At 40.2% G+C, this 16,808-nt stretch overlaps 1 protein-coding gene across 2 annotated transcripts in view; it reads left to right on the top strand.

Annotated features, from left to right (window-relative positions):
• srgap3 (SLIT-ROBO Rho GTPase activating protein 3) overlaps nucleotides 1-16,808 on the top strand; it is a 56,179-nt gene that overhangs the window by 30,190 nt on the left and 9,181 nt on the right. Inside the window, exons 5-16 of one of the 2 annotated variants that reach the window (XM_085456660.1) lie at nucleotides 5,446-5,631; nucleotides 7,455-7,583; nucleotides 9,851-10,072; nucleotides 10,151-10,252; nucleotides 10,868-11,065; nucleotides 11,205-11,289; nucleotides 13,105-13,132; nucleotides 14,893-14,923; nucleotides 15,222-15,282; nucleotides 15,873-15,950; nucleotides 16,053-16,187; nucleotides 16,582-16,687. In XM_085456660.1, coding sequence (XP_085312786.1) covers nucleotides 5,446-5,631; nucleotides 7,455-7,583; nucleotides 9,851-10,072; nucleotides 10,151-10,252; nucleotides 10,868-11,065; nucleotides 11,205-11,289; nucleotides 13,105-13,132; nucleotides 14,893-14,923; nucleotides 15,222-15,282; nucleotides 15,873-15,950; nucleotides 16,053-16,187; nucleotides 16,582-16,687 — 1,361 coding nt within the window. Of the gene's footprint in view, nucleotides 1-5,445; nucleotides 5,632-7,454; nucleotides 7,584-9,850; nucleotides 10,073-10,150; nucleotides 10,253-10,867; nucleotides 11,066-11,204; nucleotides 11,290-13,104; nucleotides 13,133-14,312; nucleotides 14,416-14,892; nucleotides 14,924-15,221; nucleotides 15,283-15,872; nucleotides 15,951-16,052; nucleotides 16,188-16,581; nucleotides 16,688-16,808 lie in introns of both variants that reach the window. The other variant, XM_085456659.1, reaches the window with a different exon arrangement.

Raw genomic sequence — 16,808 nt, 5'->3', positions numbered from 1 at the left:
TGACAAGTTCATATGTATAAATTACATGCATGCAAATTTCAGAAGGACCGTGTTGTTGGTCAAATGTTTTAAAAAACAGACCAAAACTACTATTTTCTGCACAAGTGGTCATCTGTGTCTGAATAAATAAAATGATTCTCCCTTTTCAAAAGCAATTGCCTCCCAGACATTTACAGTTTGGTTCGAAGTGTCAGTGCACTTCAGGTTCACTGTGGCAGATGTTTTACTATGTATTTGTTTTACCCACTCACTCTTTCTGGCTGCATAATAAGACTCAGATGATCCGTCTTCTCATGCTGCACTTGGCCTCAGCTACAGTCTGGCTGAAAGCTAAGAACTCAGATGCTGACGTATAGCCTCATTCTTTCTACATACGAGAGAGAGGTTGTGGGAGTTGTGTGAAATTTCACAGCTTAGGTGGTAAATAAATGAAATGCTGGAGCAACACAAATATGTCTCAAAAGTCATACTTTGGCACATTTTTTTGAGCAAAATAATAATAATTTTCTCAAAGGCTGTTCTCTCTTTCTGCTATAGGTCAAGTTTTCTTTTAATTACATTGTTTTTTTTTCTCATTCTCTGCTTATTAGGCATTATCCTGTTATTATTGTTTGTAATAAGTCGAGCTATGAGCTCCCCATTTTAAAACCTTTAATTTAAATATTTTTAGCTTTGTGAATCCCACTAAGAAGTCAAAAACACTGATTTATCATTGAATTTACTGTAAATTCAATTCAATTTTATTTATATAGCGCCAAATCACAACAAAAGTCGCCTCAAGGCGCTTCATAGATACAGAGAAAAACCCAACAATCATATGACCCCCTATGAGCAAGCACTTTGGCGACAGTGGGAAGGAAAAACTCCCTTTTAACAGGAAGAAACCTCCGGCAGAACCAGGCTCAGGGAGGGGCGGCCATCTGCTGCGACCGGTTGGGGTGAGAGAAGGAAGACAGGATAAAAGACATGCTGTGGAAGAGAGACAGAGGTTAATAACAGATATGATTCAATGCAGAGAGGTCTGTTAATACATAGTGAGTGAGAAAGGTGACTGGAAAGGAAAAACTCAATGCATCATGGGAATCCCCCGGCAGCCTATGTCTATTGCAGCATAACTAAGGGAGGATTCAGGGTCACCTGGTCCAGCCCTAACTATATGCTTTAGCAAAAAGGAAAGTTTTAAGCCTAATCTTGAAAGTAGAGATAGTGTCTGTCTCCTGAATCCAAACTGGAAGCTGGTTCCACAGAAGTGGGGCCTGAAAACTGAAGGCTCTCCCTCCCATTCTACTTTTAAATACTCTAGGAACAACATGGGACCATAGTTTAGAAATCGCTGAAATTAATTTATGAGGCTAGTGACTAAGTACAGAAACTCAACAGGAAAATGTTTGTTGGTGGTATGAATCTTTTTTATTTTGGTATTACCTTTGATAGGTCAATTACTCGTTATCGCAATTATCTAATCAGCCAATCGCATGGCAGCAACTCCGCGCATTTAGACATGTAGACATGTGTACATGTAGACGTGGTTGAGACAACCTGCTGAAGTTAAAACTGAGCATCAGAATGGGGAAGAAAGGTGATTTAAATTCCTTTGAACGTGTCATGGTTGTTGGTGCCAGATGGTTTTTCCCATGCAGCCAACTCTAAAGTTTACAAGTTTTAAAGAGAATTGGTATATATGCCAAAGGAGAATGGTTAGAGTGCTTTGAGATAAAAGGAAGACAACAGTAACAGTTTACACACTTTGGGCCCAACTGAGCATCGTTTAAATAGCAAAGGCAACCTGAGTATTAATGCGGTGTCCATCCCTTTATGGCTACAGTGTACTGATCTTCTGATAAATGTTTCCATGTCACGAAGCTCAAATCATCTCAAACTAGTTTCTTGAACATGGCAAAGAGTTCACTGTACTCAAAAGGCTTCGACGGTCACATGATTTCAATTAACAGAGCACCCTTGAGAGGTGGTGGAACAGGAGATTCTCATCATGGACGTGCTAGCCATTAAAAAAAGATTCAGATTAAAGTAATTTTCTTACTGGCTTCACTTTTTGGACTTGAAGCCCATGACCATCATTGTATACAGTCTATGTTTTCATTCTGCATTGCCACCATTTATTTAAAAGAACAATTTTATTTCAGAGCTGAAAAGTGGTGTGTTAGAAATGGTTTCTCCTTATCACCACAACCTGTAGCAAACACTTTCAAGGCAGTTTAAAGGTTACAAGACTGACAGAGCAGTCTCTTTCCCATCTTGATGATCCACAGGCAGCAGTATTTTGTTCTATTTTAGACTAGACCTTTGTTACTTCATTGTTCAAAATAGCTAAATCAATAGCGTTGCCACATGGTGGTTACCTCGTGGTATTTTCCAACACTTTTGCTGGTTGCCAACAAAACGAATTTTGCTAAAACAAAACTGTGAAATCCCATTTGGATCTCTGGCAGCTTGGTGAGAGGTAAGGGGAGGAGAGGTATGACTGTGGGCTGAAGCTGTTGTTCAAAATATTGTTTTTCAAATATAGTGCGATGCTGAAATGGGAGTAAAAAAAAGCACTCGAAGATCCTGTTGTCTGCAATTTATCATTAAAACAAACCCTAAAATAAAAAATGTTGAAAAGGGCCTGATTGTCCTAAAGAGTCGTGCACTTCCTGATATTGCTTTCAGCAGCTCGGCCCTGTAAAATTTACTTTTGTTTGCTTGTACCTGTGTTAATTTCCTGGTATACGAGCTTAATATCCCCAAGGGGATAAATAGAGCTATAGTGTATCTTATCTTTCTGATCCTTGTGCCTGATGTCTGCTCCTTAGTTTCACACAGTTATTCTGTTGCTGACAATATAACAACAGTGGTTCTGAGGTTCTGTCACAGGTGATGGTTTGGATCTAGTTTTCATTCCTCTATTTATAAGAAAGTATGCTTGCCCATTCTATGTTTTAACATATAGACATAGGGGAAAAACCAGGTCTTGTAGTCAGATGCTTCAAAGTAAATTTGAAATGCAGCACATGTTCAGAAAATAGTTTTGGCAGCATATGAAAGAACGGAGTGTTAACCTAATTTCTGTTGTCTGTGAGTATCTAAATTAACACCTAGCTGTGACACTCCAAAAATAGTGTAGGATTATTTTTTCTTAGGTGTTTGCCTTACAGCTCTTCACCACTCGGTGCTATTTAAATAAATTATTAAATAATATTACCATAAGCAACTTCTGTGGTAAAATGGTGCCTACACATTAATGCATTAATATAAGCAATATGATGGTGGTGGTGGTGGTGGTGGAGCAGTGCATAGTACTGCCACTGCAGGAAGTTGACAGAACAAAGTGGAGTTTGTGTCTTCTTCCTGTGCCTGTGTGGGTCTCTCTTTGTGCTAGGGATGTTGCAGATTTCTGCAAAATGACTTACTTTTTCATGCTTGAGCTCATAATATTTAATAACTATTAGTAATAATCTTACTTAAACGACAACATAAATGTTGAAACACCTATAGCAAACACAATACTCAAAAACCAGTCTTCTCAATACATCCGTCGACGTGTGAGTGTGTCAGTGCTAGACTCAGGCATAGAAAAAACAGCAATTGTGTTTGTTAAGACTTGTAGTAAGAAAGGACTTTGCTCAATTAGCATAGAAATGCACTATTTAAGTTTACAAGTTTACATTTTCAATTTTCCAATGGACAGACTGCTCTCTAGTCACATTAGTATCATTTGAGGTCAGTGAAAGATTATAGTTGTAAGTGACCCAACAGCAAACATGTGCTTTTGATGTGCAGTTCTCACGCAGAAAAGAAGAACCCCACTGTTTAAGCACAGCATCGAGCTGCTTGATTGCAGGAAACAAATAAATAACTGTTTATGCTGACTGCTTCACATCCTGTGGTGTTCATAGGAAATCATTAATGGGTGAAATGTTTGAAGCTGCAATTGGCATATGGATGTTTCATTAAGAGAATTAGGAATGGGCCTCCGAGAGACTCTCAGCAAGCATCTGTGTTGAGTTAAGAGGGACAAGCGGTGCTCCTGCGTTGTCTAATGAGGGTTTTCTGCCACTGCGGTCGTATCCCCATCATGCTGAACAAGGGGAGAGGGGTGTAAAAGTTTAAGTGTCTAAGTAGAGATCAAAGTGAAGAGATACACTAATTCCAGGGAAGACAGAATAAAATGTCATTCTGCTTCTCCAAAGAGTTGAAAATGTAGAAGGATGAGGTAATGAGGAATTACTGTAGGAAACAGGCCAGGAAAGCTACAGCGAGGAGGGGAGGAGGGGAAGAGGGGGCAAGTTGGAGATTTGACAGCCAAGTCTAAACCACAGACAACTTTGGGGCTCTGGATCCACTTAAAATATTCCACATGTAGTAACATCTGTGTTACTTCTGTACTGATGACCCAAACTGATCCTCCTGGCCACCACGAAAAGGCTCAAATCAGACCAGATTTTGTAAAGAGACAGTGAAGATTTTCTTTACTGACTCCCCCAAACTGTGCGTTGAAGTAAGGTGCTGAACCCCAAGTTTGCCCTGATTCATCCGTGTGAGTGTGAAAATTCGGTAAAAGTACTTAGGCACAGATGGAGCAGAAAGTACTATATAAATACCAGTCCATTTACCATGTGATTAAAAATACAGATGAATACATACTATTACTACTCACGCTGTATTATTTTATCTAGGGTGTTAATTAACATTTTAATACTGTATCATTAATTAATGTTAAATGGTAAATAGCTCATACTGAGAGTTATTTGCTCTGTTTAATAACATGGCACCAGTAGCCAGCACTGTTGCCTCTCAGCAACAAGGTCCAGAGTTTGAATCCACTGGACAGCTCAGCATGTTCTCCCTGTGCTTCTGTCTGAGTACCCCAGCACCCTCCCACAGTCCAAAGACAGGTTAGGTTTAATTAGCAATTTGAAATTGGCCATAAGTGTAAATGTGCGTGTGGATGTTTGTCATTCTCTTTCTGTTAACCCTGCGATAGATCAGTTAGCCGTCCACAGTGTACCCGCCCTTCACTGATAAGATTTATTGATCTCACAAGGGAAATTACTGTGTTACAGGAACATGATAAAGAATAAAAATAGTACAGAATACAATTAAAAAAAAAAAAAAAAGCATTGTTAATGTAAAAGTGCCACAAGCACATGGTGAAGGTCTTATACTGTGAATGCAAAAAACGAAGAAAATAAACAGCAAAAATGAGGTTCAAGAAGAGTAAAAAGTAATATTGAGAGTGGTGCAGATCTCAGTAATAAATAATGTTTACACTGTGAATTTAAAAAACAGCTGCAAGAGGAAAATACAGGGTACTCTGGAACATAAAACCAAAGTATCGTCAGGTATTTGTTACCCACAAACCTCTGTACGTTTAGCTCGTAACTAATACTGTAAAAGGCTGTGATGTTCAGCCACATAAAATCATCTGTTATACTCTTCTTGCAGGTGATGAAAACATATCACATGTACCACACTGAGAGCATCAGTGCAGAGAGCAAGCTGAAAGACGCTGAGAAGCAGGAAGAGAAACAGTTCAGCAAGTCGGGAGATCTCAACGTCAACCTCCTCCGGCATGAAGACCGCCAGCCGAGACGCAGCTCCGTCAGGAAAATCGAGAAGATGAAGGAGAAGGTATATATATATGTATATATGTTTACATAAATTCAGATCTGTTTGTGCTGTTAAATCCTGAATCATCAGTTTTACATTTAGGTTAGGAAAAACCTTTAAGCAGTTAATGGTAAGCCAGCTTTCTTTGTCAGGTGTACTTGGAAATATCGAGAGATGAGTAGACCAGCAGCTAGACAGAAAGTCTCAGGAGCATACTGTAGGTCTGCAGCCAGATGAGTACTTTCGGCCAATAACCCCACTCCCTTTCCATCTTATTCAGATTTCTAGCTTGTGAAAAGTCTTCTCCACTCCATGTTGGGCTCTCCGGAGCATGCTGAACTTTAGATACCCCTATGCATTTTTTATTCTGCATCTTCGTCTCAGATTTCTTCATGCAAATGAAATTTCTATCATCTCTCAGGTGCAGAAAATCAAAAGGCTGTCAGTACGGCAGTGTTTCTCCATCCTCAGGCTGGTATCCTCAGAGATGCTGCTTAGCTTGGAAGCCACAGACTATTTATAACACAACGTGGCGGTGAATTTATGTTTTTTTCCTGTGAATGGTTTCCACACTTTTGTCTCATTATTCTACCGGCAAACACTTGGAAGAGGAAGACGAAGGAATGCAAAGTTAAAGTCTTTTCCTGCTAAAATTTGCATCACAGTGGCTTAGTGAAATCAGAACTAAAATGCCCCTGCAAAGTACAAAAAAAGAATATAATTGTGAATCTTTTGTTGCATTTCAAACAGCAGCAGTGGTTTTCTGGGTTGAGCCTGAATCACTGGTTTACTGGTGTGAGACAAGTTTTTGCAGCATTTTCGGCATAATGTAACAGAAAAAACACAAAACACTGTTTTCAGAACATTATGTCACTGTGTCATTTCTTTTCCTCCTATTTAAGTGCTGAGTGCAACTGCAGATATTTATTTAAATTTTCACTGGAATACAGGCCGACAGAAAGGCAAACCATGTCAGCTAAATTTGAAAATACCTGTTTGGTTTGTTTGATGTATACATGGTAAACAGGTAGAAGCAACACGTGTATTTGTGGCTATCAATTATATAAACAAATATTCATACCTAACATCTTAAAATGTCTGTTTTTATAGAGAAATGGTTTAATAATATCATAACTGGTGCTTTGTTGAGGTAGAAATGAGTAGTTTTGTTCCCTTTACATAGACAAGCTAGTATTGTTTCGCAATAATAACAATAAACTGTATATTAGAGATTCTATAAGATTTATAAAATTTATGCAATCATTCTAGCATCACCCTTTAGTTTTTTGTTTAGTTTTTTGTGAAGCCTTTGCCTTAGTCTTATATAGCCATACCTTTTTTTTTGTGGTGGCCAGAAAATGTTTGGAGTGTAAAGCTATTAGTTAATGCTAGCATGCTTGGTTAGCAATATGTATCCATAGACTTAAAACCATTACAAAAGGTGAATTTCAAAAAAAGAAATCTATAATTTTGTATCAGGATGTAAATATGATTGTTTGTATCATAAATGTTGTTATTTTAACATTAGTCTGTGCAGAGGGACTCACTTTTGTAACAACCCCTAAAGGTCCATTTAAGCTACTTTCACATTGGCCTAAATTTCCAGCCCCGGGTTTTTGCTGTTTTTTGGTCTTGATGCAGAGCTAGGCAAACTGGCTGCAGCACACAGCCATAATAACTAGGTGTGAGCCTGGCTGTGCCACTTAATACATATTATTATTATTAGCTTCTCTAGAGCCTGTTTCTCCAAACTTTCTCTTCCATCTCTACCTGTCTCATGATCCTCCCTACAGCACTGATGTGTTTTTTTCCCCTTTGTCTGCTCTCTCCTCTTATCTCCCCAGAGGCAGGCCAAGTATTCAGAGAATAAGCTGAAATGCACAAAAGCTCGGAATGACTATTTGTTGAACCTGGCAGCAACAAATGCTGTGGTTGCAAAATATTACATCCATGACGTCTCTGATATGATTGATGTAAGTATGCACTAAGCACATGTGTTTGTTTACCTCTGTCAGCTGGGATTTCTGATGTCGATTTAACACCGTAGCACTGTCACTTTTCTCTCCATCTGTTCGCGTGTCTCATTCGCTCTTAGCTTGTAAGCTGCTTGTTTTCAAGCTGCTCTGTTGGCCCGAGTAAAGTCTACTTAGCACCTTTTTTGGGGGGGAGGGGGGGGGGATTATTAATAACAAACCTAACACTGATATGCTACTGACTAACTGTTGACATTAAATCTAGTTTAGCAATGTTCTGTACTTCAGCGCAGAAGGACATTTTTGACTGATGATTTCAATGGGCTCCATCAGTGTTGACAGAATTATTTCTGCTCAGTCTGCTTGCTCTCCTCTTCCTCAGTCTTTTTGTGGTTCATTTGTTTTTGTTGATGCTGCTTTTGGGAGCTTTGCTGGGACAAGCACAGCATGTCCTTGTAACTGTCTGCCTCTAACTGTCGCCCAGGAAAAAAAACATGGCCCAGGACAAAGACACATACACACAGAGGCACATTTTCTTCTGGTATCTGTGGGCTTTTCTTTCATGAATCATAATGTAGAACACAGGCTTTCTGAAGCTTAAGCAGCTGCACTTTACTTATTACAAATGAAAACTCAATTTTCACTGATAAAAAACCCATCTCTCCTCATCTGCAGTATGCGAAATGTGATTTCTGTGGTTGTTTTTGACAATTCAAGCTAAAAGTTATTCACATTGTTAATCAAAACCCTTGCTGGACAGTCTCACTATCTTTATTTAAAAGGATGACTTTGTTTAACAAACCACTGTTGGTTGGAAGTCAGTGAAAGTCAGCTGGTGAAAGCAGAGGCTCTGTTTATGCAGGCATGAATACAATTAATGTGGCTGGCACAAGCCTCTCAACCTCGGGTGACCTGCTACCCATTATGGCTCAGAAAGCAGATGAAGAAGCTTTTAATCACCATTTTTGACCAACAACATTTGAAATATATGAAAAATAAATATATAATATATAAATTCTAAATCTGAAGGTCACATTGTGTTTTCCTCGTGTCTCTGAGCTCCTGGCCTGTTTGTTACATTTTTGCCTGAGGCCAGCTCACCATACGGAGCTACATTAGCCACGGTGATGGATGCACATTTTCCTGGACGGTTGTGATAAGACATGATTTCAGTGGCATTTCTGTAATATTACACACATGACTTGTGGCTTAACCTTTGTTGGGCTATATGCAGCTCAATGGTGGTACTTTGGCATGCTGGGAACCCGATTTGTGGCTGTGGCTGCCTTTTTGCTGGGCAGCTCTTGCGTACTCAGTGTCTAGAAAATGAAAAGTCCATGTCATCCTTAATCCTGCTGGGCTAAAAGGAGTGGGATCATGAGCTCCACTGGTTTGTCTGCTGCAATCAAGTGAGAGGAAAAAAGGCTTAGTTTGTCATATGAGAGTCACAGCCCACCACATAAGAAACTTTGTACTCTTCCTATGATTATAGTGCGGTGCAACTGGGAGTTAATAGTACTTGTAGCATTTTATTTAGATTTTATATGGATGTAAGGATATGAGTGAATGTGTTCTCACTCTGTTTGCTTAGTTAAAAAGAAGCTAATTCACTCCCTCGAGTGTTTGGTCTACTGAGCCAGTTTGACTGAGTGGTGCAATGAAGCACACAAACTGAAGAGACTACTTCCTCAGTACTAAAGAGTGCTAAAGAGCGTCTACTTAGTGATTTACAGAGCTGTCAGTTGCCTCAAGCTCCCTCTAAACCTCTGCTCTACTATTCTCTTCTTAATTAGGTTACTTCTTACAGCTCTGTGTGATAAGGCTCTTTAATTATCCCTGATGTCCTACTGTGCTAGCTGCTGTAATTCTATGAACTGTACTTTTTTTTTTTTATTGTATCAGGTTATAATTTGGAATTTAGTCCATTAAATAAATAACTGAAAAAATACTGAATATAATTAGACTTGAATGTTTCACTTTTACATTCTTATTCTTTCACATATATTGGCGTATTAATTTATAGCACAATTAAATAGTATATCATGGTCAGTATATCATGGCATTGCTGTTGCCTGTGATTGTTAGCAGACTTTTAACTACATCCAATTTCAGATGGGAACTTTTCACTTAGCATTACTGTGAAAACTCAGTTGTAGTTACAGACCACATGCAGTGGTTCCTTTTTTCCACTAATTTTTTGTTTTTACCATTTTGCTAACAACTACAGTTTATTTCTAAGTTATTAATCTAGTATTGTGTCTCTGCAGTGCTGTGACTTGGGCTACCATGCTAGCTTGGCACGCACCCTAAGGACCTATTTGTCTGCGGAGTACAACTTGGAGACATCACGCCACGAGGGACTGGACATCCTGGAGAATGCAGTGGACAACTTGGACTCCCGCAGTGACAAGCACAAGATCATGGATATGCATAACCAGGTGTTCTGTCCTCCAATGCGCTTTGAATACCTGCCACACATGGGAGATGAGGTGAGATGCTAGAAAATATTGCAGTTTAATTATTATTTTTTTTTATTCCTTTCTAACCTGTTTTTTCTCCACCCTCAGGTGTGCCAAGTGAGCGCCCAGCAGCCGGTTCAGACCGAACTTCTGATGCGCTACCATCAACTGCAGTCTCGCTTAGCAACACTAAAAATTGAAAATGAGGAGGTGAGGGCCTATGAGCTGTGTCTGTCCAGCACCAGTAGCCCTCTCCTCCCCCTCTTAAACAAAAAGCCCTCTCTCATTTTCCCCAAGGCCATCATACCATCGGAGCAGGATGGCCACATCACCATCTGTTCTCATTGCAATTACTCTCCGATGACCCCTCTCTCTGCAGGGGCTGGGAATATATTTAGATTGTCACACTGCCAATGTTGTGTTTTCTATGAAGTTATATATGATGAAAAGATGAAAAGAGACCTTTCTCATTAAGAAACGCCGACAGAAAGGTGGAAATGGAAGCGATAATAACCAGGGACTGTTTAAATTGCAAGCGCCAACAGCTCTGTTTCTTCCCTGTCTCCCAGTGAATTGTGTTCTGGAAGATAATGAATGCCATTAGGGGAAATGGGCTTTATCAATCTCAATTCTAAACAAAAAGCCTCTCTCAATAATTTCATGAACAGTTTGTATCTGTGCCAGACACTCCTCATTTTCATGACTAGGCCTGATGTATGCTTGACCTGTAGCCTGCTCTCAACTCATATTCTGATGCAAAACAAAATACATGGGCAGCACAGGTTACGATGTAATGCTTTATGGGTGACCCTGCTATCTCTCCAGGTGAGGAAGACTTTGGATGCCACCATGCAAACACTGCAGGACATGCTGACAGTGGAGGACTTTGACGTGTCAGATGCCTTTCAACACAGCCGTTCCACTGAATCCATCAAATCTGTGGCCTCTGAGACGTACATGAGCAAGCTCAATATAGCCAAGAGGAGAGCGAATCAGCAGGAGACAGAAATGTTCTACTTTTCAGTGAGTTCATCTCTCGGTCCAAAGTCATGGCCTCTGAGCACCTTTTCAAAATAAAGCCATCAGTTATCAGCTGAGCAGAGGAAAAAGCATTTAAGCTGATTTCAATGGTACTGAAATGTTTCTTCACATCTCCATCTAGAAATTCAAAGAGTACCTGAATGGTAGTAACCTCATCATTAAGCTGCAGGCCAAGCATGACTTGCTGAAGCAGACACTGGGGGAAGGTAAGAATCCCTTTCTCTTGATTTCTCTTTGGCGTCTGGTAATGGCATGTGCATGAACTAGTGTTTTGCTGAGTAATGACCCACAGAAAACTGTTGATTTCGGGGTTATAGTGGTGCAGCTATCAGGAAGCGAGGTATCAGAGTCCACAAAGACACCAGACACTTTTTTTAAAGATAGCAGAGGGAGTAAGAGCTGATATTCAGATAGAAAAGTACCACCTGAAAGAGCAGACCATATCCACTTTGAGGTATTCATTCCACCTTCTATTTATCTCCAGTGGTTAAAATATTATCCAGTTAGTCTCTGTATGGTGTAGCCGCAGGGGGGGTTTCTATTTCCAGGCTGCAAGAGAGAGGTTTTCTTGGCTCCCCCTCTTCCCCAAGGGTCCCCTTGTCACCTCGGCTGTGAACAGTTTATGCCCAATCAATCAGCAGGACCAAACTGAGGCCCATATCTGCAGCTGCTCCTGCACCAGGGGTTCAACTAATAGGAAAGGACACAAGGTGCAGCCAGCTGAGGCCTTGAGTCGTCCATGCATAGATTTTCACACTTATATTCAGGTTATATTCATTATTTAAGCATTTATTATATTTTCAGGACCTGAGATTGTTCCTGTGATTACATTCAAGTCATGTGGCAAGCAATCATCTGCACACTCTTATACCCATAAACAATCACATTATCATTCAATGTCCGTGGTGTCGCAGCTGAGAGAATGTATGAGCAGAGCATATGGCGCCTCCAGGTACCACCCATGTTTAATTATTCAGGTGATCAATCAGGGCCGAGTCGTGCTCATTAGCTCGTTGCTTCACACCCAAGACTTGCGCGTTTGTGTATGTTTGTGTATGTTTGTGTACGCGCGCTTGCGTGGGAGCATGACAGAGGGGAACGAGATGAGACCGGTGAGTGCCACATGGCGTTTACATCTTGCTGCATGTATTAATAAAAACATAATGTCAAGTGTTGGCACTAGACAAGATTGTGCTGGGGCATCTGCCAGCCCTTCTTTTCCAGATAAAGACTCACCAATTTCCTTATTCTGTAAAATATGATTTGTTCTTGTCACTTTTTTTTTATTTTTTAGAATAGATATGTCACAGAGGAATCAAAAATCAATTTAGAGTTTCTCGCTCATGCTTGAATGAGGAATGCTTGCTCTGTAATTCCAAGGTTGCTCAAAGGTAGCGAGGTCTATCACTCAGTGGAATGATTTCATACCAGGCTAACTGTTGGTTCCTCACTTTAATGCTCCAAAGACCTGCTAGCAATGAGTTAGCCTTCACTCTTTCTTCCTTTGTTAGTCAGAGTAAATATAGAATAAATAAATAATGCTCTCATTGATGCCATTGTTATCCTTCTCTTTTTAAATAATTCTTTACATGATATCTCCTGTTCTTAGGTTTATCAGAATGCAAGGATAAGCATACGCATGTGTGGTTAAAAACCTATAACAAAAGGCTCAGTGAGCCAGCAAAGACATTGTTCAGTCTCAATACTGAAGGACCCCTCCCTACCCACCATACAAACACTGCAGCTGCCACCCTCATTTCTCTGCTCTGTAACCCTTTAGGGCCCTCTGGCTCCCCTGAGGCTTTAGCTACGACTGCTCAGGAGCTTTTTCAGTGAATGGTGTTAGCGCCATTTTATTCACCCAGCCCTCAATGGCGATGTTGTTTGTCATGAATCCCTTTAGTGAGGCTGGACACTGACTGGAGTCTGTATAATGTGTACCAGAAAGAAACCAGTATATAACATCTCCCTCGTGTGTGCGTGTGTGTGTGTGTGTGCGTGTGTGTCTTTTTCCTTCGCAGGGGAAAGAGCTGAGTGCGGAACAACAAGGTAAGCTTGCACTTGAAGCGAGTTGCTTCTAATCTCTGACTCTCTGCCACAAAACACCTGCTTATTCCACTCTTTTCAGAATTCAAGATATTTAATTCATCTTTAGAAAAGAAAGGAAAAGAAAATGTTTTTAAAGAATTCCTACCGGAAAAATAAATGACATGTTTGCGTGTATTATGTAGTCATGAAAGTATTTAACATTTGCAAAAAAGGTACAAGTTGCTTTTTTTAAAACATATTGTTTATTGTTATAAATATTAAAAGGATATTTCTTTGCATCTTGCTGAACTTACCCAAAAGGTTGTTTCCATCTTTCTGTGGGTATATTGTGGCCATATATGATTTTGTTATGTATGTGAATGGATATAACAGATTTTGCATTTTGATGATTTTTTTAATGACAGATGAGAAATTTAAGGAAAATCCAATATCTAAACAGCCACTCAGTAACTCCAACAGAGAGAATACCACTCTGCTAAAACATATTCCCTCATTTTGTGCTTTGAAGAGGATGCATTGGTGTTAAGGTTTTGCATACTGTGAAGCTCGCTTTTGTACTTTTACACTCATCACACTTCTGTGACCCCTCGTGCCCCATGAATGGGGCACTTTAATATCGGAAGAGACCATCAGGACAAAAACAGCTTTGTGCTGATTTGCAGTGATCCTTCCCTACAAGAGGAAAAGATCCCTCACCACTTCGGGGAATTGAGGCCTCAGGATTTTCCTTTAGTTTGTCCTAGTATGTTCTTAAATAAAATGACATCAAAAACAATTTGTGTCATTTTCATTAGTGTTCACATAATATTAAAGATGATGCAAAAGGCATTCAGTTGGTTGTATAATCACATGTCACATTTGGTTTTCTAGGTCTGTATTTTTATTAACTATAAACTGTGGAAACTTAATTACTTCTCTCTTACTTGCACTTAAGCATTTAAAAAAAATTATACTCCAGTCTTGGTCTTCCAAATCCACTGTTAGCAATGAAATGGAAATTGCATTCAAGCCCTTTTTTTACTCTACCGCTTGGTTTGTATTACCACAAACAAACAGATGATAAAGCTCTGTTTTAGAGCCAGATTTTTAATACCTGCTTTTGAACCATATTTTTTCTATAGTTTCACACAATGTGGTCTTTTGTTTTGTTTGTTTTTCTCCTTTTGTCCGTCATTTCCAGGCCCCCCACCCTTCCCCCTAAACCACAGAAAATGCGGAAGCCTAGGCCACGCTCCGTGTATAACCATAAGCTGTTTAACGGCAATATGGAGGCATTCATCAAGGTACCCTCTGGTGGTGGTGTATGACCGAGCGGTCCCTGTGGAGCAGGAGGGAAAGGCAGCTAGAGCCTTCGCTCTCGTTCTCTTCCTCTTTAGCCTTCTGTTCCTCCCTCTTCCAGCTGCCCTTGATCATGATATAACGCCTCTGTTTAACCTCTAATCCGTTTCCTTCCTTCCACGGTTCTGCTGGTGCAGACAGACAGAGCGTCAGTCAGCTGTCTCTTTATTTCCTTCCAGAACAATTTACCATCTCTGGCTTTTTTTCTTTCTTTCTTTTTTTTGGTTGGACTGAGGCAGGAGTCAGCAGTATGTCTGCTTTGTCCCTCACTGCACCCAATCCTTACTGCATTTCTAAGGCTGTGTTATGACTAGTCCCTGTAATTTGCTTTTAACTTGCAAAGGACTCAGTTGAGCTTTTCTAACCTTTTTGTTGACCCTTCTTCCTCTTCTTCTTCTGTGCTTTGCTGCTTTCTGTCCCAGAGGAAGAAGGAATGCCCGCGCCCGCATTCAGGTACTGCCATAGTGAGGGAACATGACAAACTAAAACTTCCGAACTAATAGTAGCCATTCATTTGCTGCTGCTTCTGCTCTACCTGCATGCTATAAGTCTTCACAACTGTTTGTGCAGTTTTTGGTATTAGACTACTTCTGTCTTGTCATGTTTTGCTTTTTTGTTATTATACTATGTGATAGATAGATAGATAGATAGATAGATAGATAGATAGATAGATAGATAGATAGATAGATATCACTTATTAGATCCGTATAAAAGCAAAAATTCATAATGTATTTATTTCTTTTCTTTTCAGGATTCAGGTCAACCAATTCCACTTGTTGTTGAAAGCTGTATCAGATACATCAATCTATATGGTAAGTCTTTCATCAAGCCCTTCTGCGTGATGGGGCAAAAATAACGAGAGTGAACTGTAAAGTAAAGTCCTTTGAAAACTTCTTTAGACTTACAAGAAGAGACATCAGCAGTCTATTTTCACAAATAGATGCTGGTAGAAGCTTGCTCTGCTCGCCACCGCAGCACTCAGCTGCTTACCAGTGATTTCGCAGGCTCATAACAATAGGTCACACACTGAGAGTTTTGAAAGTCCCATTGGTCTTTGTTTAGTAAGTTCAGCCAACTCACCCCCACTGCCCATAACTCCTCCCTGTCTACCTTTCACATCTGTCTTCAGCTCGTTGGTTTAGCCTGCAGGCCTTTCCCCTGGATCTGGACCTAATGAAACTACAGAAAACTGATTAGAACCCTCTAACTGGAACCATATGGTGCAGACTCACTGAGGGGCCCTCTGCTGGAAAAATATGCATCTCCCTTTATGACTAGATTACATTTCCTGCTCTGTGTTATGTGTTTCCAGTGGGCTTTCAAAGAAGCTGGCAGTGGTTTTGGAGATAATGGCAGCTAGCGTAACTCTAATTCAGTAAATTCTGGGTTGTATTTCTTTCAGGTTTGCAGCAGCAAGGCATATTTCGTGTGCCAGGATCGCAGGTGGAGGTCAATGATATTAAAAACTCATTTGAGAGAGGTTAGTCAATATTTCAACATGATCTGTGGGATGAACTACCTTGATACGTTTTTCAGTTCAACAAATGCTGCCGCTGAAAGCACTCGTGTGTTTCTTAATTAGGTGAGGATCCCTTGATTGATGATCAGAATGAGCATGATATAAACTCAGTGGCAGGCGTCCTGAAGCTGTACTTCAGAGGACTCGAGAACCCGCTCTTCCCAAAGGAGCGTTTCCTGGATTTCATCTCTACTATCAGTGAGTTAACAGACCTTGCTTCAAGCGTTTTTCACTCACCTTCACAGAAAAGAGAAAACACAGTGATAGGTAGATGTTTAGCTTTATTGGACTAGAGAAAGTCATGCCGTGCTGCACGTGGAAGCAGTCTAACAGTAACACCAGTGCTTTCTGCTTTGGGGTGCAGGCCACATAACTGTGCCACGTGCAAGTTCACCACAGGATAATTTCTCCACTGTTTCAAATAATGTGATCACTCACTGTGGCTTTGGGCTGGTGAAATGCATGAGGCGGCATTTGTCAAAAACCATTTTCAGAATCTCCACCACTTTTTGCCTTGGCACTGTAGCTGCAGTTTGTGTCTCTCTTTTTTTTCAGTGCAGCATCTTTAAACGTCTCTGTTTCTGTCTTTCAGAGCTGGAGTCTGAAGCTGAGAGAGCACACCACATCCAGCAGATTATTGTCACTCTTCCTCGGACCATCATAATCGTCATGAGATATCTTTTTGCTTTCCTTAACCAGTGAGTCACACATTTCACTGCTTTGGGTCTCCCAAAACAGTGTAAAAAGATGAGTTCGGCGGTTGCTTAAGCACCAGGATATGACACTGAATCTTACACCTTTACTAATATGAAAATTACA

The sequence above is a fragment of the Copadichromis virginalis genome, linkage group LG5 (genome assembly GCF_057382275.1).
Source record: "Copadichromis virginalis isolate Kocher_CV1m ecotype Utaka linkage group LG5, C_Virginalis_male_GT1.1, whole genome shotgun sequence".
Lineage (NCBI taxonomy): Eukaryota > Metazoa > Chordata > Actinopteri > Cichliformes > Cichlidae > Copadichromis > Copadichromis virginalis.
The sequence above is the reverse complement of the archived record's forward strand: the minus strand, read 5'-3'. Positions and strand labels throughout refer to the sequence as shown.